General features: G+C 46.2%; 1 protein-coding gene and 1 pseudogene across 1 annotated transcript in view; one reads left to right on the top strand and one right to left on the bottom strand.

The window, feature by feature from the left end:
* The window catches only part of LOC123998344 (phosphatase and actin regulator 1-like), a 48,885-nt gene extending 43,132 nt beyond the window's left edge, over positions 1–5,753 (bottom strand). Inside the window, exon 1 of the mRNA XM_046303470.1 lies at positions 5,432–5,753. Coding sequence (XP_046159426.1) covers positions 5,432–5,543 — 112 coding nt within the window. The 5' untranslated portion in view covers positions 5,544–5,753. The remainder of the gene's footprint in view (positions 1–5,431) is intronic.
* A 2,077-nt stretch (positions 5,754–7,830) lies between these two features.
* LOC123996474 lies at positions 7,831–10,671 on the top strand (annotated as a pseudogene).
* Positions 10,672–22,483: the final 11,812 nt, after the last annotated feature.

Below are 22,483 nucleotides of genomic sequence, written 5' to 3'. Positions count from 1 at the left end.
ACATCTCTGATGGCGTCTGCTCCAGGGTCAACCAGTCACCAGTGACGCTATATCACAATGATGTCATACTCTGATGTGCTGTAACGGCATAGCTAACCCCAAGGAGAGTCCCTGCTTCCTAGTGGCCACATCCCCTGACATAACTAACTCCCAGAGTTATGACTTGTCATGTCACATTGTTCGGATAAACTACTGACCCTGTCATCCAGGACCGAGGCTCCAAACTATCTAACAATTGAACTAAACATTCATCTCTGAGTCAGCTGAGCTCGGAGTTTGCTCTTCACTACAGACACTGTCTTGTTAAAACATACTTTCTGTCTGCAGTAAGTCTGGACCCCCTGGCTGGAGAGGAAGAGTGTGATTTCCTCCTTCTTTGTGTTGTTGAGACGAGCAGCAGTGATAGAGAGCCTAGTGAATAGGCTTCTCTTTTCCTTTCCTCTGCACTGCAGACCAGTCTGAAAGTCCCTGTGGTTTTATATTCTACACAGGTAGCTCCCCCTGATACATCCTCCTCAAGGTCCGGCTACTGTTTTCACTGTGTGTGTGTGTGTGTGTGTGTGTGTGTGTGTGTGTGTGTGTGTGTGTGTGTGTGTGTGTGTGTGTGTGTGTGTGTGTGTGTGTGTGTGTGTGTGTGTGTGTGTGTGTGTGTGTGTGGTGTGTGTGTGTGTGTTCATCCTTATAAGAGTGTGTGTCTCGTAACAAGCACATACTCAGACAGATTATGGCATTGCAGCAACCAGTCAGCATGTTAACAGTTATCAGCTTATTGTGATGAAGAGTTATTGTGCAGTGAGATCTAACTCGGCGCTGGTCAACAGTCGACACAGTGGGAGAGCCACAGAGAGAGCCTCTCTCTCTATCTACTGCTGTCTAGTTAAAAGGCCCCCCTGTCTGTCTGTCTGTCTGTCTGTCTGTCTGTCTGTCTGTCTGTCTGTCTGTCTGTCTGTCTGTCTGTCTGTCTGTCTGTCTGTCTGTCTGTCTGTCTGTCTGTCTGTCTGTCTGTCTGTCTGTCTGTCTGTCTGTCTGTCTGTCTGTCTGTCTGTCTGTCTGTCTGTCTGTCTGTCTGTCTGTCTGTGTCTGTCTGTCTGTCTGTCTGTCTTCCTCTATTTCTCTCTATCTCTATATGTCTCTGTCTATTCTTTCTCCATGTCTGACTGGCTGTCACTCTCCCTCTCTCTGTCTCTCTCTCTGTCTCTCTCTCTGTCTCTCTCTCCGTCTCTCTCTCCGTCACTCTCTCCGTCACTCTCTCCGTCACTCTCTCCGTCACTCTCTCCGTCACTCTCTCTGTCACGTGAGGTAGATAATATACAAAAGTTAAATAAACAATAAAAAATTACAGTAAATATTACACATACAGAAGTTTAAAAAAACTTGTCTCTCTCTCTTTACCTCTCCCCCTTCTCACTCTCTGTACCATCTCTCCCATTCAGGGCTGTCTCAGTGGGCTGTCTGTTTTGGCAGGGTGTAGAGAAGAGCAGAGCAGGGTAATGAATGCGTTGGGGGAGATCTTGGTCTTTGTGAACAGAACAGCACTAAGCCCTGACCAAAATGACCTGATTTACCATTTACAATTGCACGCACACACACGCGCACATGCACACACACATGCTTTCAGAATCGGTCTGGGTGGGTGGGGGAAGGAAGGAACACGGGAACGTTCAGCAGAGGAATGTCAAGCCAGAACAGAACATTTAGAATGTCAAGCCAGAACAGAACATTTAGAATGTCAAGCCAGAACAGAACATTTAGAATGTCAAGCCAGAACAGAACATTTAGAATGTCAAGCCAGAACAGAACATAGAGAGAGCGAGGAAGGGGAGGATGAGGAGAGGTTAAGGAGATCAAGAAAAAGACAATGATATAGATTGTAAGTCTCATGGCCAAACTGAAGGATATAATATTGATGTGTACAGTCTGGCAGCAAGACGTGACAGAGGAGAGGCCCTGGTTTGGCTGTAACAATCTCTGAGCTGTGATGTCACACATCAAACACCAATGTACAGTACATACCCAATTTATTCTAAAGACCACCTAAGCCTCAACAGGTACCATATTTAGACAGAACCTTCATTTAAATATCTGCCATGTTTGCCACCAAGCACTCTTGGAAAAAAGGTGCTATCTAGAACCTTAAAGGGGTTCTTCGGCTGTCCCCATAGGAGCACCCTTTAAAGAACCGCTTTTGGTTGCAGGTGAACCCTTTTGGTTCTAGGTAAAAACCCTTTTGGGTTCTGTCGTGGCGGAATCAGAATTATTTAGGTAACATTTATAAATAATATGTTTTATTATTTTTATTTTATGCTTATGTGAGATATGTCATTAGAATGTCTATTTTTGGATAACACTGTTGGCTGGTTGCAGTTATCTGTTCTCTGTCAGGGATCAGTTACTTGGGCTGCAGAGAGGGGAGAGGTCAAGCTTGTCTTCATATGTAAACATATCTTTTAAAGCATGTTAAAGGATGATTGAGGGGGAACCAATTATATCTTGGCTCCACAATGTCTGTGTGCCAGACACTGTGTCTCTGTGATCTTGTCCTGGAGGGGTGTTTTTGATATATGCCTGTTGATGAGGTTTTGTTTTATGGTCCTGAGAGCGAGATAAGAACATAGTTTAGGAGACAAAGCTGAATGATAATTTATAGCCAATACTTTCTGGCTCTGTGTGTCTTTGCTATAAAGGATCTCAGTTGCAATGTGTAAGGACTCTCAGAGAATTCATTTATAGACACTGAATTGATCTGAGAGTCACAGGGTTGTGATGGAGCTCATATAATTAAATATGGACTTTATGAAAACTGACTTGTGTGTGGTTTGCTCTCATGATTTGGTAAATACAGGAAATTTCCACTGCAGTTCCACATAGAACCAGTTCCACAGAGGGTTCTACATGGAACCCAAAATGGTTATACATGGAACCAAAAGCAGTTATGCCTTGAACCAAGAAGGGTTATACCCGGAACCAAAAAGGGTTCTCGTATGGGGACAGCCAAAGAACCCTTTTGGAAACCCTTTTCTAGAAGTAGGGACTCTGTTGAGATACATTATGTGTTGGTACTATTAATTCTCCTGCATCTGTGAGTGCACACTATGTGGAGGAGGGTTAAAGTGTTGCGTGGTTGTCTGTGATTCTCCCTTCTGAGGCCACTACAGGACACTATTTCACTCCCTGTGCACACTTGTCTAACTGATGCTGTTGAGTCTAGGGGTGCGTTTGTCAAATTCACCCGGACAACCTACTCCAATTTCAGAGCACTCTGGGTTGAGAGTGCTAGAGCGCAAAATATTTGAGGAATTTATGAAAATTGGTTGTTTTAGCCTTTTTGAGGGCCCTAAGAGAAATTTGGTTAGTAGGTTCCCCACCATACATACGGGTACATTTTTGATGGCAGAGAGAAAAAAGTACATTTTAAAGTTAATTTCCTGCAATTCTACATATTTTGCCACGATTTATGCCATGTTCATATGACATCTGATTGACTAACAAAATCAATAGGGATATTTGGTATTTCATTAGGATACTCTTCCAAAACATGAAAGATGACATAATACAGAACATTAATAGACAAGAACAGTTCAAGGACAGAACTACGTCAATTACAAAATGGCTCACATAGCCTACATATCAATACACACACAATATCTAGGTCAAATAGGGGAGAGGCGTTGTGCCGTGAGATGTTGCAATATCTGCTTTTTTAAAACCAGGTTTACTGTTCATTTGAACAATATGAGATGGAAGGGAGTTCCATGCAATAAGGGCTCTATATAATACTGTACACTCTCTGGAATATGTTATATCCATGTTATTACATATTGTTTTTCTGTTGCATTTACTGCATCCATTTATATTCATTATCTCTCATTATCTGTACCCTTTCAGACCATTTCCATGATCATTACTGCTGTTTGACAATAACGTTTCCTGTGTGTGTTAACTCTCTGAGGTTGTCTTATTCTGAGAGGCGGGTAGGTGGGAGCACTGTCTGTGAGACTATGAGGGGGTGGGTAAGAACTCTGTTTAAAACGAGCACGTGGATGATTCCATGTACAGCGTATCCTGGAGCACAAATGGAGACATGCGTGACTGACCACATAGATTGCTGCACTGTTGCAGGCTACTGTACATTTAATCTGTATACAATTGTCAACTAGAATAATGCATTCACCGCAAGCTTAGGCTACATTAAAGTAATTCATATAAATGTATCTAACCCAACTCCCAAATCAATGATAATCCATAATGGAATACCGAATAAATTCAGCAAATAAACTGAACACTAGGAAAATACCTGGCTAAGACAAATGTGCCAGGTAGAGCAGAATAATAGCCAGTATGTGAGGCTTCCTCCACAGAGAGTTGGCATCTGTCGGATAGGGAGAATATATGCTCACTGCACACCACGTGACTGGGATTTTTAACGATGGATAGGGGGAGTCGTTTGACACACATCCACAAACCTTAGAGTACGGTTACCCATATATTATGAGTATATTATACATATATTATGTCTGACGTGAATAATCTGATGTGTGGAAAATAACATTCGTACTAATCAATCGGGGTCCGCTGTCTGTCGCGTGATTTGGAACGGTGGCAATTTCAGTTTAAGCACCATGACAGAGAGGACAGCTCCTGCGCGTGACGCGTGTAGCCTACAGGCTGTTGGCTATTGTAGATGCAGAATAGGCTACTATCGTCGGTCACACAAACCCCAAAACAGAAGCAACGTCTAAAATTGGATCTGGTCAGTCACAGTGAGAATGTAGCCTAGATTATAGAACAAGTCCAGCTGCATTCATGCAAGTGAGTCGAGTCATCCACTCTGCTCTGGCATATGGAAATCTGCAAACCAGCTAGAAGCCGCACAGTCACACTATCTAAATAAAAATAGTAATGGATTCAGCTGCAGAATATTGGGTTTAGATTTAAAATGCATGGCCTGTTGGTTAGAACCTAATCGACAAACAGTGCAAGATAACAGATCCTTTCATTGTAAAATCATTTCATCGACATTATTTTGAAAATCCTCTTCATACTTTAGGCCTATAATGTCATCTTAAATATAGCCTACACGTTGGAAACCAATCTAATTTCAAGACTATATTCGCTCAGCTGCCTGATATTACAATGCATGAAGGAGGCACGGTGTGCATAGTTATCACATTCCCATCAAGACGCAGCGCAGCTCTGAACAGACAGACTATAACGTCACAGATAGTATGTCATAACACAATCCTCTCGATTTGATAGCATACAATTGCTAAATGGGGAGAAAAATACATCACATAGTTTTCCATGACACGCATCTCCTTGAGCTACTGTCTGTAACACAATGAGTCGAACCCTACATCTAGCCAACCACTAGGTACACGCAGTCAGACAGTGCGTGTATGTCTGTGCGGCGGTGCGCGCGTGTTTCACCTACCTGTCTCCAGGTGGAGAGAGAGACGCGCCTCGGTGATGTAAGGCGTATCGCTCTTGGACCGGACTCTCCGGATCGGCCGACGGTCAATCTCATCCTCCGGTAACTCCGCCATTTAGGTGTCCTCGGTCGGGCAACGTCTGTCCACGGGCAACCGGTGGGACTGAGCGACACGACACTCGGCGCCGCCACTGCTCATGCACGGGCAGACGGTGTAGGTGGGGCGGTCGATGAGAAACGGAGGTGATGGGAAGAGGGAGAGAGAGAGAGATGGGCGAACCACCTCCAATGGCACGAGATGAGCAGTGACATTCGATTAGAAGAAGTCCCTCCTCCCTTCTGAAAAAAATAAAGAGGAACACACACACACGTTCCTTGTCTGCCATAGCACAGAATAACACATAGTTGCTATTGTGAGAACACATCATCAGTATAAATCCGTATAATTGGGGATCCTATCCTGAGACTGTTTGGCCCTTTCTCTCAGGTATCAAACCTTACCCTACTACACGATGGGAGTTAGATGTCTAGACTTTCGGTCTTCTTCATTATGGCGTATTATGTTGGATTCCACAGCCTTCATGGCAGGGGTTTCTAGTAGTTGTCAAGTGATCTGTAAAGCAAACACCAATCTACATGCATCACCCCCATGCCATCTGAAAGCTGCTATTCTCCAACTATTTTCTCTCATTTTGAAATCAAGCTCACGCCATCTAGTGGATGGTACAATGGACAGAATGGAACCAGAAGTGTCGAAGATATGCAAACACGAACGAACTCATTGTCATTTACAGCGCGTTTCTCTATTTGTCACCTGATTTGTTCATCTCAAATATTAAAATCGTGTATTCAAATTATGTCAAGCGAATGAAAAAAACAACTGTGTCAACTAATAGCACTTTCCAATCACAATACACAACACACCACACCTCTTACATATACCGCCTAAACAGGATAAGGACATGGATAAATTCCAGCCTGGTCTCATAGACTAAACATAACATAGTAAATGAATGACTGAATCAACAACATTTTATTTTCGTGCCCATCCCTTATGGGATTAATTGAAACATAAACAAACATTACCATACTTCACAGTGATAATTCAGTGATCACTCTTCCAGTGATCTGTGCAGTGTCCACAGCATAAACATAATGACAAATTAATCAATACACAATAGTTAATGAGGTTATCCAAGCAATAGTAATAACCCTAGAGCAGTACAGAGAAATAAAATAGGTGGCTAATGCTCTCTTTTTGGTCAAATAGCCCTTACAAAGCATGGAGGTGTGTTTGGTCATTGTCCTGTTGAAAAACAAACGATAGTCCCACTAAGCGCAAACCAGATGGGATGGTGTATTGCTGCAGAATGCTGTGGTAGCCATGCTGGTTAAGTGTGCCTTGAATTCTAAATAAATCACAGACCGTGTCACCAGCAAAGCACCCCCACACCATCACACCTCCTCCATGCTTCACGGCGGGAACCACAAACGCGGAGATCATCCGTTCACCTACTCTGCGACACGGCGATTGGAACCAAAAATCTCAAATTTGGACTCACCAGACCAAAGGACAGATTTCCACCGGTCTAATGTCCATTACTCATGTTTCTTGGCCCAAGCAAGTTCTCTTCTTCGTATTGGTGTCCTTCAATAATGGTTTCTTTGCAGTAATTCGGCCACAAAGGCCTGATTCACGCAGTCTCCTCTGAACAGTTGATATTGAGATGTGTCTGCTACATGAACTCTGTGAAGCATTTATTTGGGCTGCAATCTGAGTTGCTGTTAACTCTAATGAATTTATCCTCTGCAGCAGAGGTAACTCTGGGTCTTCCTGTCCTGTGGCTGTTCTTGCCATAATATGGACTTGATCTTTTACCAAATAGGGTTATCTTCTGTAGAGGACACCTACCTTGTCACAACACAACTGATTGGCTCAAATGCAATAAGTTGGAAAGAGATTCCACAAATTAACTTTTAACAAGGCACCGCTGTTAATTGAAATGCATTCCAGGTGACTACCTCATGAAGCTGGTTGAGAGAATGCCAAAAGTGTGTAAAGCTGTCATCAAGGCAAAGGGTGGCTACTTTGAAGAATCTCAAATACAAAATATTTGATTTGTTTAACACTTTTTTGGTTACTAGATAATTCCATGTGTTATTTCCTAGTTTTGATATCTTCACTATTGTTGTACAATGTAGAAAATAGTAAAAAATAAAGAACAACCCTTTAATGAGCAGGTGTGTCCAAACCTTTGACTGGTACTGTATTTGGATTCATCAGGGGGTGCTGCCGTACCCTCAGTACCCCTACTTCTTGTGGCTATGCTGAACACAGCCCTGTGCTTGAGTTGCATTGGATACTAGATAGCTGTCATCTTCAGAGCTCAAGAAACATTTGCATGCCCAAAGTAATTGTCCCTCTGGAACAAATCATGTTTTTTGTCCAAATTGAATTAAGTTCAATGTCCTTTGCTGTGTCAACATCTGTGGGGTACAGGTATTCTGGTGACCCATTACTTCTTAATGTGTGTCACATATGTGTATTCCCTCACACGCATGCACGCACGCACGCGCACACACACACACACACATGTTTTCTTCCCTTGTTTCTCCCTCCTCCTTCTCCTTCCCATTTTCTCCCTCTCTCTTTTTGTTTTCTTCTTCCTCTCTTCCCCTACATCAGGACCCGGCCACCCCTGGTGTGTTCAGTCAGAACCCATCCAAGGTGTGGGAGTTCTACCACTACCGGAGAGAGATGAAGAAATGAAATTTACTGAACATGTTTAATATACAATAGTATAAGTGAAAGTACAACAAGACATTTATACAAAAATTCATACATTACATATCAGGTGATGCAGAGGAAGAGCCCCAACCATAGCAGAGTGTGAGGCGCGGCTGCAGAGACAGGGACGCCGCGTCACCATCATCACACAGAACATCGACGAGCTGCACTACCGCGCCAGATCCACCAACGTCCTGGAGATACACAGTATTGTAACCACGGAAATGTCACTCAGGCTGACTTTCACTGTCCCGAATAGATAGCTAGTAGAGCCACGATAATATTGCGATGTCCCTGTCATTGCGGAGCGTCCCAAATGGCACCCTATTCCCTACGAAGTGCACTAATTTTGACCAGCGCCCTACAGGTGATGGGCAATAGTGTGCCATTTTGGGGTGTAAACCTGTGTCTGATTAGCTAGTAGTGATTATTGGGGGGGCTCATGTTGTTGAAGTGTGTCTTCAGAGAATATTGTTGAAGGCTGTTTAATAGTCACTTCATCCTAGGTAGTAGTCTAGGCTGTAGATATACCATATAAACTTTCACAGACTTCAAAACAATCTCTACACAATGTTGTCAGCTTAGGGAAGCCTGATCAAGACAATTTAGAGATGTGAAAGCAATTATATTTTTGTAGAAATTGATTATTTGCCTCATCTAAAAACATGCTTTCCCTCAATCTGGGTACTAACCACAGTAGTTAGCTTGATCTGGGTACTAACCACAGTAGTTAGCTAGATCTGGGTACTAACCACCGTAGTTTGCTTGATCCGGGTACTAACCACAGTAGTTTGCTTGATCCGGGTACTAACCACAGTAGTTAGCTAGATCTGGGTAGTAACCACAGTAGTTAGCAAGATCTGGGTACTAACCACAGTAGTTAGCTTGATCTGGGTACTAACCACAGTAGTTAGCTAGATATGGGTACTAACCACAGTAGTTAGCTTGATCTGGGTACTAACCACAGTAGTTAGCTAGATCTGGGTACTAACCACAGTAGTTAGCTTGATCTGGGTACTAACCACAGCAGTTAGCTTGATCTGGGTACTAACCACAGTAGTTAGCTTGATCTGGGTACTAACCACAGCAGTTAGCTTGATCTGGGTACTAACCACAGCAGTTAGCTTGATCTGGGTACTAACCGCAGCAGTTAGCTAGATCTGGGTACTAACCACAGTAGTTAGCTTGATCTGGGTACTAACCGCAGCAGTTAGCTTGATCTGGGTACTAACCACAGTAGTTAGCTTGATCTGGGTACTAACCACAGCAGTTAGCTTGATCTGGGTACTAACCACAGTAGTTAGCTTGATCTGGATACTAACCACAGTAGTTAGCTTGAACTGGGTACTAACCACAGCAGTTAGCTAGATCTGGGTACTAACCACAGTAGTTAGCTTGATCTGGGTACTAACCACAGTAGTTAGCTTGATCTGGGTACTAACCACAGTAGTTAGCTTGATCTGGGTACTAACCACAGCAGTTAGCTTGATCTGGGTACTAGACTAGTCTGTAGATGGTGTATGGTTACTTTTATTTGTGTCTGGTTCCCTTATTCTTTGTTTACTGTCTCTCTTCTCTTTCTCTTCTCTCTACTAATCCTTCTCCTTCCATCCTCATCTGTCGGTCTCTGTAACCACAGTCAGTCTGTTAAAAAAAATGCTGTTTGAGTTGGCACATTATTATTGTCTACTGTCACTCTCTTCTCATTTCTAATCTCTCCTCTCTTCCTCCTCATGTGTGATCACAGGCAGTCTGTTTAAAACCAGCTGTATGAACTGTGGTAATGTTGCGGTCAGCCACAAGAGCCCCATCTGTGCTGCCCTGGAGGTCAGCAACTTGTTAGTAACAGTATTTATGTATTATGGCTGTCTCTCTATCGCTTTGTCTTTCTCTCTAGTGCACCAGAGTCAAACACCAGTGATGCTCAGATCCCTCCTCATCACCTACCAAGGTGGGACATACTCGGTTCCGTTTTGTTTATAAGAGTTTAGAAATGTAATATTGATTGATTTGAGTTTGTTAATAACGACACCTTTAGATGGCAGTAGATCACAATCATATGAATTGTTGTAGATCCCCATGTAGGGGACAGGATGGACTGTTCTAACTTGATTGTGTGTGTGTGTACCTCACCAGGTGTAAGCAGGGTGGCTGTAGTGATCCGCTCAGGCCTGATGTGGTCTGGTTTGGGGAGACTCTGGACTCTGACATCCTGACTCGGGTTGAAGAGGAACTAGACCGCTGTGACCTCTGCCTAGTGGCGAGGGAGTCCGTCCGTCCGTCCGTCCGTCCGTCCCGTCCGTCTGTCCGTCCGTCCGTCTGTCTCTCAGTTTGTCTGTGCTATAAAACATCCTTTAACACCTGTATCTCTGTGTGTTACAGGTTCCACTCCCACGGCCCCTGTGGGACCACCCTGCCCCCTGCACTGGCACGCCGTGAGACTGAAGCCAAATGAAGAGGCAGGAAGTCCCCCCCCCCAACAACTCTAAAATTGTCCAATCTGAGGAGCTGTGTCTCCCCTGGCCTGGCCCAGCTATAGTGCACTTTACACAGACTAGGCTGTATAACGCTGGATGGGTATATGAATGCAATGTAACGAATGCTATAGTACAGCAAACACACGTGCCTCTATACAGGTAATAGTGTTGTGGGGGCTGTGCTTTGGCAAAGTAGGTGGGGTTGTATCCTGCCTGTTTGGCCCTGTCTGGGGTATCATCGGATGGGGCCACAGTCTCCTGACCCCTCCTGTCTCAGCCTCCAGTATTTATAATGCAGTAGTTTATGTGTCGGGGGGCTAGGGTCAGTTTGTTATATCTGGAGTACTTCTCCTGCCTTATCCCGTGTCCTGTGTGAATTTAAGTATGCTCTCTCTAATTCTTTCTTTCTTTCTCTCTCTCTCGGAGGACCTGAGCCCTAGGACCATGCCTCAGGACTACCTGGCATGATGACTCCTTGCTGTCCCCAGTCCACCTGGCCGTGCTGCTGCTCCAGTTTCAACTGTTCTGCCTGCGGCTATGGAATCCTGACCTGTTCACCGGACGTGCTACCTGTCCCAGACCTGCTATTTGACCATGCTGGTCATTTATGAACATTTGAACATCTTGGCCATGTTCTGTTATAATCTCCACCCGGCACAGCCAGAAGAGGACTGGCCACCCCTCATAGCCTGGTTCCTCTCTAGGTTTCTTCCTAGGTTTTGGCCTTTCTAGGGAGTTTTTCCTAGCCACCGTGCTTCTACACCTGCATTGCTTGCTGTTTGGGGTTTTAGGCTGGGTTTCTGTATAGCACTTTGAGATATCAGCTGATGCAAGAAGGGCTATATAAATACATTTGATTTGATTTGATTACCGTAACACGGCTAGGGCCTTTAAGATACCACTCTGGATTGGTGTTTTTGCATGATATAACCTATATCTTGTTAATTTCTCTCCCCCAAAAAGTCTATGACATGAAGTCCAATATAACAACCTCAATGTTTCCCTTTGCTTAGGGCTTTTCAGATCGTGATATAAGATAGACACATAGATAGGTCATGGTTGTATTGTTAAAACCAGGAATAACCAAAGTTTGTATCACCATAATCTGATTTACATTGAACCACAATAGTTAGCGAGATAGAGTGCTTCTGAAATTAAGTCGGTGCAGACACTAGGGGCCAGTGTTTAGCTGTTTTGGGTAGTTTTTCAGTTTGGAAAAGGGGTAAAGCTAATATTGGTGATTTACCCCCACCTGCTGTGCTGGAGTCCTGAACCAAATCTTGTCGTTCATTTGTTGTGACCACTAGATGGCGATAGTAAAGCCATTTACAAACCAGAGTACCCAATTTGAAGAAGACAATGCTCTGTCATTGGCTGATTGCTCCCAAGCTATAGGAATCCTCGTCCAGTTGACTACATTAAAATGGTGGAAGCCCTGAATGGCACTGCCCATGCTAAAACAAGCTTTTGGGTACAAGAGTCCTCTATCTATTTCTATGGTCTCTACAGAGCCAGAGAAAAGCCTTATTCATTCCTGTTTGGGTTGGAGAACCTAATGTATCTTTTGTAAAAGAGGATTTGTTCTCTATAACCTACCTGGTATTACAATGAAATCTCTTATGGTAAGTTTGAGTGGTTCTGAAGCCTGGTCCCTCTCTAGTTCTGACTTAATGTCAGTGTTCATTCATGTGACTGTTTCAAGATTCAAGTTTGATTAGTCATATGTACAGGATACACATGGTATACACTGTCCAACGAAATGCATACTTGCAGGTTCCTTCTCGACAATGAAACAACAATAAGAAATAATAGAAGAAAATGATATGAACATAAAGCAAATGGCTCAGTAGAATATAATAAACATTTTAGCAAACGTATAATACAGGAAGGCACAATTTATAGTCCAATATTTACATGTGTTTTGGGGGTATTGGGGGGCGAGTGTTTAAGAGAAGTTTTCATAGAATTTAATGTTAATTTCTCTACCATAAGCCTTCTCCAATGTCATTTTAGAGAATTTGGCAGTACGCCCAACCAGCCTCATAACGTGTGTGGCGCCGTGTGAGCGAGAAGTTTGCTGATGTCAACGTTGTGAACAGAGTGCCCCATGGTGGAGGTGGGGTTATAGTTTGGGCAGGCATAAGCTATGGACAATGTACACAATTGCAATTGTAGCGATGGCAATTTGAATGCACAGAGGTGCTGTGACAAGATCCTGAGGCCCATTGTAGTTCCATTCATCCAACACCATCACAACATGTTTCAGCATGATAATGCACGGCCCCATGTCGCAAGGATCTGTAGACAATTCCTTGAAGCTGAAAATGTCCCAGTTCTTCCATTGCCTGCATAATCACCAGACATGTCACCCCTTGAGCATGTTTGGGATGCTCTGGATCAACGTGCTCTGGATCAAAATTCCACAGGCCACAATCAACAGCCTGATTAACTCGAGGGAAATGGTTGTCACACCAGATACCGACTGCTTTTCTGATCCCTGAGCCCCTACTTTAAAAAAAGTTATCTGTGACCAACAGACGCGTGTCTGTATTCCCAGTCACGTGAAATCCATAGATTAGGGCCTAATGCACTTATTTTAATTGACTGATTTACATCTATGAACTGTAACTCAGTCAAATCTTAGAAAATGTTGCCTGTTGCGTTTATATTTTTGTTCAGTATTCATACTGTATCTGCCTCAACTACCTCGTACCCCTGCGCATCGACTTGGTGCTGGTACCCCGTGGATAAGTTATCGTTACTCATTGTGTATTTATTCCTCTTGTTATTCTTTTTCTATTTGTCTCGTATTTCCTTTGGGTTTTTTGTTTGTTGGGAAGAGCCATAAGTAAGCATTTCACTGTTAGTCTTCACCTGTTGTTTACCAAGCATGTGACAAATAAAATGTGATTCGATTTCATTTGTGGTTTACTCAATCCAAAGAACGGTCCATTATACATCACAATCTGGGTCAGGTGGGCGTCATTTGGAAGCTTATTCTATTGCCAACATGACTAGCTAAGTTCTAAAATAGGATCTTACAGCGTTAGGCTTTCACAAGGCACTTCAGAGAAACAGAGAGTCCTTTTTGGTGCACATCAAATGGAGTCATGAGTGCATTCAGGAGGGTTTTCCACAGCTTAGTTTCTTTCAAAAAAAGATCATCTTTTAAGAACAACTCAGGGTATGACATGTCATGTAACTGCACATCAAACAGAGCGATCGTAAACGCTGACACTGTATATTACATTCCTTTTATATTGAAATGTGAAGTGCATATTTGGACTCACGGGTGTTTTGGTTTGCTTGTCTGACATCAAAGTGGAGTTTATTATAACCCTCAACAACTCATGTTCCAGAACGCAATGAGTCCGCTTGATTTGCAGCATTCCCCTCTGACAACAAAACATGTGCAAAAGTAGCCCAATTAGCAGGAGGGATAGGGACATCTTATTTGACTGGTTGGAACGGTTCTCTTTTGGTGAAGGAGAGTCAGACCAAACTGCAGCATGTAGATTGCAATCCATGTTTAATCAACAAACGTAAACACGAATGAACACAAACACTACAAAATGTAACCGAAACAGCTTATACTTGTCAACTAACACAGCGTCAGGAACAAAGACACTAAGGACAACGTGCCGTCCTTGGCCAGCTCTCCCGCTATCTCTCTCTGAATGACCTTCTTGATCCAAATCAGTCAGGATTCAAGACTAGTCATTCAACTGAGACTGCTCTCCTCTGTATCACGGAGGCGCTCCGCACTGCTAAAGCTAACTCTCTCTCCTCTGCTCTCATCCTTCTAGATCTATCGGCTGCCTTCGATACTGTGAACCATCAGATCCTCCTCTCCACCCTCTCCGAGTTGGGCATCTCCGGCGCGGCCCACGCTTGGATTGCGTCCTACCTGACAGGTCGCTCCTACCAGGTGGCGTGGCGAGAATCTGTCTCCTCACCACGCGCTCTCACCACTGGTGTCCCCCAGGGCTCTGTTCTTGGCCCTCTCCTATTCTCGCTATACACCAAGTCACTTGGCTCTGTCATAACCTCACATGGTCTCTCTTATCATTGCTATGCAGACGACACACAATTAATCTTCTCCTTTCCCCTTCTGATGACCAGGTGGCGAATCGCATCTCTGCATGTCTGGCAGACATATCAGTGTGGATGACGGATCACCACCTCAAGCTGAACCTCGGCAAGACGGAGCTGCTCTTCCTCCCGGGGAAGGACTGCCCGTTCCATGATCTCGCCATCACGGTTGACAACTCCATTGTGTCCTCCTCCCAGAGCGCCAAGAACCTTGGCGTGATCCTGGACAACACCCTGTCGTTCTCAACCAACATCAAGGCGGTGGCCCGTTCCTGTAGGTTCATGCTCTACAACATCCGCAGAGTACGACCCTGCCTCACACAGGAAGCGGCGCAGGTCCTAATCCAGGCACTTGTCATCTCCCGTCTGGATTACTGCAACTCGCTGTTGGCTGGGCTCCCTGCCTGTGCCATTAAACCCCTTCAACTCATCCAGAACGCCGCAGCCCGTCTGGTGTTCAACCTTCCCAAGTTCTCTCACGTCACCCCGCTCCTCCGTTCTCTCCACTGGCTTCCAGTTGAAGCTCGCATCCGCTACAAGACCATGGTGCTTGCCTACGGAGCTGTGAGGGGAACGGCACCTCAGTACCTCCAGGCTCTGATCAGGCCCTACACCCAAACAAGGGCACTGCGTTCATCCACCTCTGGCCTGCTCGCCTCCCTACCACTGAGGAAGTACAGCTCCCGCTCAGCCCAGTCAAAACTGTTCGCTGCCCTGGCCCCCCAATGGTGGAACAAACTCCCTCACGACGCCAGGACAGCGGAGTCAATCACCACCTTCCGGAGACACCTGAAACCCCACCTCTTTAAGGAATACCTAGGATAGGATAAGCAATCCCTCTCATGCCCCCCCCCCTTAAGATTTAGATGCACTATTGTAAAGTGACTGTTCCACTGGATGTCATAAGGTGAATGCACCAATTTGTAAGTCGCTCTGGATAAGAGCGTCTGCTAAATGACTTAAATGTAAATGTAAATGTAAATGATGTACAAACCAGTGGAGGCTACAGCACTTTGAGATATCAGCTGACAGCTATATAAATAAATTTGATTTGATTTGATTTGATTTGATTTGATTTGAAACAGAATAAATGGAATGGCATGTGTTTGATGTATTTGCTTCCATTCCACTTATTCCGCTCCAGCCATTACCATGAGCCCGCTCTCCCAAATTAAGGTGCCACCAATCTCCTGTGGCACTAACCCATACTTCAGTCCACAGTCTCTGTGTGCGTGGGTAATAGACAGAGAGAGTGATGTGTGTGTGTGTGTGTGTTAGGGTTGGGAATGCATATGATAATATCGAGTATCTGCGATATTTGACATTGACGATATATGGTTGAGAAATCGTGAAGTACAAGACGATACCCTATTTGAACTTTACAAATCAAACCTGTATCAATATGTTCAAAGTCTAAATGAATTAACTAGGCCTTGTTTTTTTTTGCTGTAAGAGTATTTATCATGAGAAGGCGACTATAATATAAATAAGCACACAAATAGCACAGTCTGGAAGTATTTTGTCGTTAACTGTGTAAAATGCATACTATTTGGGTGATTTATATGTTGTGTGTGTGGTGGGGGGATCCAGACAGCCTGTGGATGTGTGTCAGGGTGATATGCACCTCCAGGAGACGATGGGATTCCTGTTGACACTTCCTGCTCTAGAGTGACACACACACACACACACACACACACACACACACACACACACACACACACACACACACACACACACACACACACACACACACACACACACACACACACACACACACACACACACACACACACACACACACACACACACACACACACACACACACACACACACACACACACACACACACATTTCCCCTGCAGCTTCCTGGTGTGGCTGTGGCTCAGGTTTGGTTGCTACTCATTGTCAGGTGTGGATCTCTGTGGTCAAATGCGATTATTAATGTGGAGCAGAGCTAATGGAGATTTACTCCTTATGGAACAGAGGGAATCATACTACTGGGATCTGAGTCATAGTTTAGCCTCCTGTCCTCTCCCGTCTTCCTCCTGTCTACCATCTTCCTCTCTCAACCTTTCTCTCCTTATCTTCCCCTCTTTCTCTTTCTCTCTCTCCCCCTTTCTCTCTTCATTACCCTTTCATTCCTAAGTGTGTCTTAGTGTGTGTGTGTCTTCCCCCTCTGCCTCTATCACCTGGCCATTAGAGTGAGAATGATGGTCCGATGGTCTCCCATGTCTCGCTGCTCCAAAAATAACAGAGCCCATTTCCCGCCTGTTAAGAGGCGATTTCACACCAATCTGAGCCGCATTGCCTGGGCTTGTTAGAGCGAGAGAGAGAGTGGTGGAAGGAGATGAAGAAAGAGACAGAGAGTGATATACAAAACATTAGGAACACCTGCTCTTTCCATGACAGACTGACCAGGTGAATCCAGGTGAAATCTATGATCCCTTACTGATTTCACCTGTTAAATCCTCTTCAGTGAAGATGAAGAGGAGGAGACAACCTTCTTCCCACTAACACCCCTCATTCTTCCCATTGACACCCCTCATTCTTCCCATTGACACCCCTCCTTCTTCCCATTGACACCCCTCCTTCTTCCCACTAACACCCCTCCTTCTTCCCACTAACAACCCTCCTTCTTCCCATTGACACCCCTCCTTCTTCCCATTGACACCCCTCCTTCTTCCCACTAACACCCCTCCTTCTTCCCACTAACACCCCTCCTTCTTCCTACTAACATCCCTCATTCTTCCCACTAACACCCCTCCTTCTTCCCATTGACACCCCTCCTTCTTCCCATTGACACCCCTCCTTCTTCCCACTAACACCCCTCCTTCTTCCCACTAACAACCCTCCTTCTTCCCATTGACACCCCTCCTTCTTCCTACTAACACCCCTCCTTCTTCCCATTGACACCCCTCCTTCTTCCCATTGACACCCCTCCTTCTTCCCATTGACACCCCTCCTTCTTCCTACTAACACCCCTCCTTCTTCCCATTGACACCCCTCATTCTTCCCACTAACACCCCTCCTTCTTCCTACTAACACCCCTCATTCTTCCTACTAACACCCCTCCTTCTTCCCATTGACACCCCTCCTTCTTCCCATTGACACCCCTCCTTCTTCCCATTGACACCCCTCCTTCTTCCTACTAACACCCCTCATTCTTCCCCTAACACCCCTCCATCTTCCCACTGACACCCCTCCTTCTTCCCATTGACACCCCTCCTTCTTCCCACCCCTCCTTCTTCCTACTGACACCCTTCCATCTTCCCCTCCTCCATCTTCCCACTAACACCCCTCCTTCTTCCCATTGACACCCCTCCTTCTTCCAACTAACACCCCTCCTTCTTCCCATTGACACCCCTCCATCTTCCCACTAACACCCCTCCATCTTCCCACTAACACCCATCCATCTTCCCACTGACACCCCTCCTTCTTCCCATTGAAACCCCTCATTCTTCCCACTAACACCCCTCCTTCTTCCCATTGACACCCCTCATTCTTCCCATTGACACCCCTCTTTCTTCCCACTGACACCCCTCCTTCTTCCCATTGACACCCCTCTTCCTACTAACACACCCCTCCTTCTTCCCATTGACACCCCTCCATCTTCCCACTAACACCCCTCCATCTTCCCACTAACACCCCTCCATCTTCCCACTAACACCCCTCCATCTTCCCACTGACACCCCTCCTTCTTCCCATTGACACCCCTCCTTCTTCCTACTAACACCCCTCCATCTTCCCATTGACACCCCTCCTTCTTCCCATTGACACCCCTCCTTCTTCCTACTAACACCCCTCATTCTTCCTACTAACACCCCTCCTTCTTCCCATTGACACCCCTCCTTCTTCCCATTGCCACCCCTCCTTCTTCCCATTGACACCCCTCCTTCTTCCTACTAACACCCCTCATTCTTCCTACTAACACCCCTCATTCTTCCAATTGACACCCCTCATTCTTCCCATTGACACCCCTCATTCTTCCCATTGACACCCCTCCTTCTTCCCATTGACACCCCTCCTTCTTCCCACTAACACCCCTCCTTCTTCCCACTAACAACCCTCCTTCTTCCCATTGACACCCCTCCATCTTCCCACTAACACCCCTACTTCTTCCCATTGACACCCCTCCTTCTTCCCACTAACACCCCTCCTTCTTCCCATTGACACCCCTCCTTCTTCCCATTGAAACCCCTCATTCTTCCCACTAACACCCCTCCATCTTCCCATTGACACCCCTCTTTCTTCCCATTGACACCCCTCCTTCTTCCTACTAACACCCCTCATTCTTCCTACTAACACCCCTCCTTCTTCCCATTGACACCCCTCCTTCTTCCCATTGACACCCCTCCTTCTTCCCATTGACACCCCTCCTTCTTCCTACTAACACCCCTCATTCTTCCTACTAACACCCCTCCTTCTTCCCATTGACACCCCTTCCCATTGACACCCCTCATTCTTCCCACTAACACCCCTCCTTCTTCCCATTGACACCCCTCATTCTTCCCATTGACACCCCTCATTCTTCCCATTTCCTTCCCATTGACACCCCTCCTTCTTCCCACTAACACCCCTCCTTCTTCCCACTAACAACCCTCCTTCTTCCCATTGACACCCCTCCATCTTCCCACTAACACCCCTACTTCTTCCCATTGACACCCCTCCTTCTTCCCACTAACACCCCTCCTTCTTCCCATTGAAACCCCTCATTCTTCCCACTAACACCCCTCCTTCTTCCCATTGACACCCCTCATTCTTCCCATTGACACCCTCATTCTTCCCATTGACACCCCTCCTTCTTCCCACTAACAACCCTCCTTCTTCCCATTGACACCCCTCCTTCTTCCCACTAACACCCCTCCTTCTTCCCACTAACAACCCTCCTTCTTCCCATTGACACCCCTCCTTCTTCCCACTAACACCCCTCCTTCTTCCCATTGACACCCCTCCTTATTCCCACTAACACCCCTCCTTCTTCCCACTAACAACCCTCCTTCTTCCCATTGACACCCCTCCTTCTTCCCACTAACACCCCTCCTTCTTCCCATTGACACCCCTCCTTCTTCCTACTAACACCCCTCCATCTTCCCATTGACACCCCTCCTTCTTCCCATTGACACCCCTCCTTCTTCCTACTAACACCCCTCATTCTTCCTACTAACACCCCTCCTTCTTCCCATTGACACCCCTCCTTCTTCCCATTGACACCCCTCATTCTTCCCACTAACACCCCTCCTTCTTCCATTGACACCCTCATTCTTCCCATTGACACCCCTCATTCTTCCCATTGACACCCCTCCTTCTTCCCATTGACACCCCTCCTTCTTCCCACTAACACCCCTCCTTCTTCCCACTAACACCCCCTTCTTCCCACTAACACCCCTCCTTCTTCCCCATCTTCCCACTAACACCCCTTCTTCCCATTGACACCCCTCCTTCTTCCCCCACTAACACCCCTCCTTCTTCCCACTAACACCCCTCCTTCTTCCCATTGACACCCCTCCTTCTTCCCATTGACACCCCTCCTTCTTCCCACTAACACCCCTCCGTCTTCCCATTGACACCCTCCTTCTTCCCATTGAAACATTCTTCCCAATAACACCCTCCTTCTTCCCATTGACACCCCTCATTCTTCCCATTGACACCCCTCATTCTTCCCATTGACACCCCTCCTTCTTCCCATTGACACCCCTCCTTCTTCCCACTAACACCCCTCCTTCTTCCCACTAACAACCCTCCTTCTTCCCACTGACACCCCTCCTTCTTCCCACTGACACCCCTCCTTCTTCCCACTGACACCCCTCCATCTTCCCATTGACACCCCTCCTTCTTCCCATTGACACCCCTCCTTCTTCCTACTAACACCCCTCATTCTTCCTACTAACACCCCTCCTTCTTCCCATTGACACCCCTCCTTCTTCCCATTGACACCCCTCATTCTTCCCACTAACACCCCTCCTTCTTCCCATTGACACCCCTCATTCTTCCCATTGACACCCCTCATTCTTCCCATTGACACCCCTCCTTCTTCCCATTGACACCCCTCCTTCTTCCCACTAACACCCCTCCTTCTTCCCACTAACAACCCTCCTTCTTCCCACTAACAACCCTCCTTCTTCCCATTGACACCCCTCCATCTTCCCACTAACACCCCTACTTCTTCCCATTGACACCCCTCCTTCTTTCCACTAACACCCCTCCGTCTTCCCATTGACACCCCTCCTTCTTCCCATTGAAACCCCTCATTCTTCCCAATAACACCCCTCCTTCTTCCCATTGACACCCCTCATTCTTCCCATTGACACCCCTCATTCTTCCCATTGACACCCCTCCTTCTTCCCATTGACACCCCTCCTTCTTCCCACTAACACCCCTCCTTCTTCCCACTAACAACCCTCCTTCTTTGACACCCACTAACACCCCTCCTTCTTCCCACTAACACTTCCCTCCTTCTTCCCACTAACACCCCTCCTTCTTCCCCTAACACCCCTCTTCCCATTGACACCCCTCCTTCTTCCCACTAACACCCCTCCTTCTTCCTCCTCTTCCCACTAACACCCCTCCTTCTTCCCATTGACACCCCTCCTTCTTCCCATTGACACCCCTCTTCTTCTTCCCACTAACACCCCTCCTTCTTCCCACTGGCACCCCTCCTTCTTCCCATTGACACCCCTCCATCTTCCCACTAACACCCCTCCATCTTCCCACTAACACCCTCCATCTTCCCACTAACACCCCTCCATCTTCCCACTAACACCCCTCCATCTTCCCACTAACACCCCTCCATCTTCCCACTAACATCCCTCTTTCTTCCCACTGACACCCCTCCTTCTTCCCATTGACACCCCTCCTTCTTCCTACTAACACCCCTCCTTCTTCCCACTGGCACCCCTCCTTCTTCCCATTGACACCCCTCCATCTTCCCCTGACACCCCTCCTTCTTCCCACTAACACCCCTCCATCTTCCCATTCTTCCCAACACCCCTCATTCTTCCCATTGACACCCCTCCTTCTTCCCATTGACACCCCTCCTTCTTCCAACTAACACCCCTCCTTCTTCCTACTAACACCCCTCCTTCTTCCCCACTAACAACCCTCCTTCTTCCCATTGACACCCCTCCATTCTTCCCACTAACACCCCTCCTTCTTCCCATTGACACCCCTCCTTCTTCCCATTGACACCCCTCATTCTTCCCACTAACACCCCTCCTTCTTCCCATTGACACCCCTCATTCTTCCCATTGACACCCCTCCATTCTTCCCATTGACACCCCTCCTTCTTCCCATTGACACCCCTCCTTCTTCCCACTAACACCCCTCCTTCTTCCCACTAACACCCTCCTTCTTCCCACTAACAACCCTCCTTCTTCCCACTAACAACCCTCCTTCTTCCCATTGACACCCTCCTTCTTCCCACTAACACCCCTCTTCTTCCCATTGACACCCCTCCCTTCCCCTCCTCCTTCTTCCCACTAACACCCCTCCTTCTTCCCATTGACACCCCTCCTTCTTCCCATTGAACACCCCTCCTTCTTTCAAATCAAATCAAATCCTCCTTCTTCCCATACAGCCCTCCTTCTTCAGCTGATATCTCAAAGTGCTGTCAGAAACCCAGCCTAATTCCCCAAACAGCAAACAATGCAGGTGTAAAACCCACCATCTAGGAAAACTCCCTTAGAAAGGCCAAAACCTTAG

The sequence above is a fragment of the Oncorhynchus gorbuscha genome, linkage group LG15 (assembly GCF_021184085.1).
Source record: "Oncorhynchus gorbuscha isolate QuinsamMale2020 ecotype Even-year linkage group LG15, OgorEven_v1.0, whole genome shotgun sequence".
In the NCBI taxonomy this organism is placed as follows: Eukaryota; Metazoa; Chordata; class Actinopteri; order Salmoniformes; family Salmonidae; genus Oncorhynchus; species Oncorhynchus gorbuscha.
This window is presented reverse-complemented; position numbering and strand designations above follow the sequence as displayed.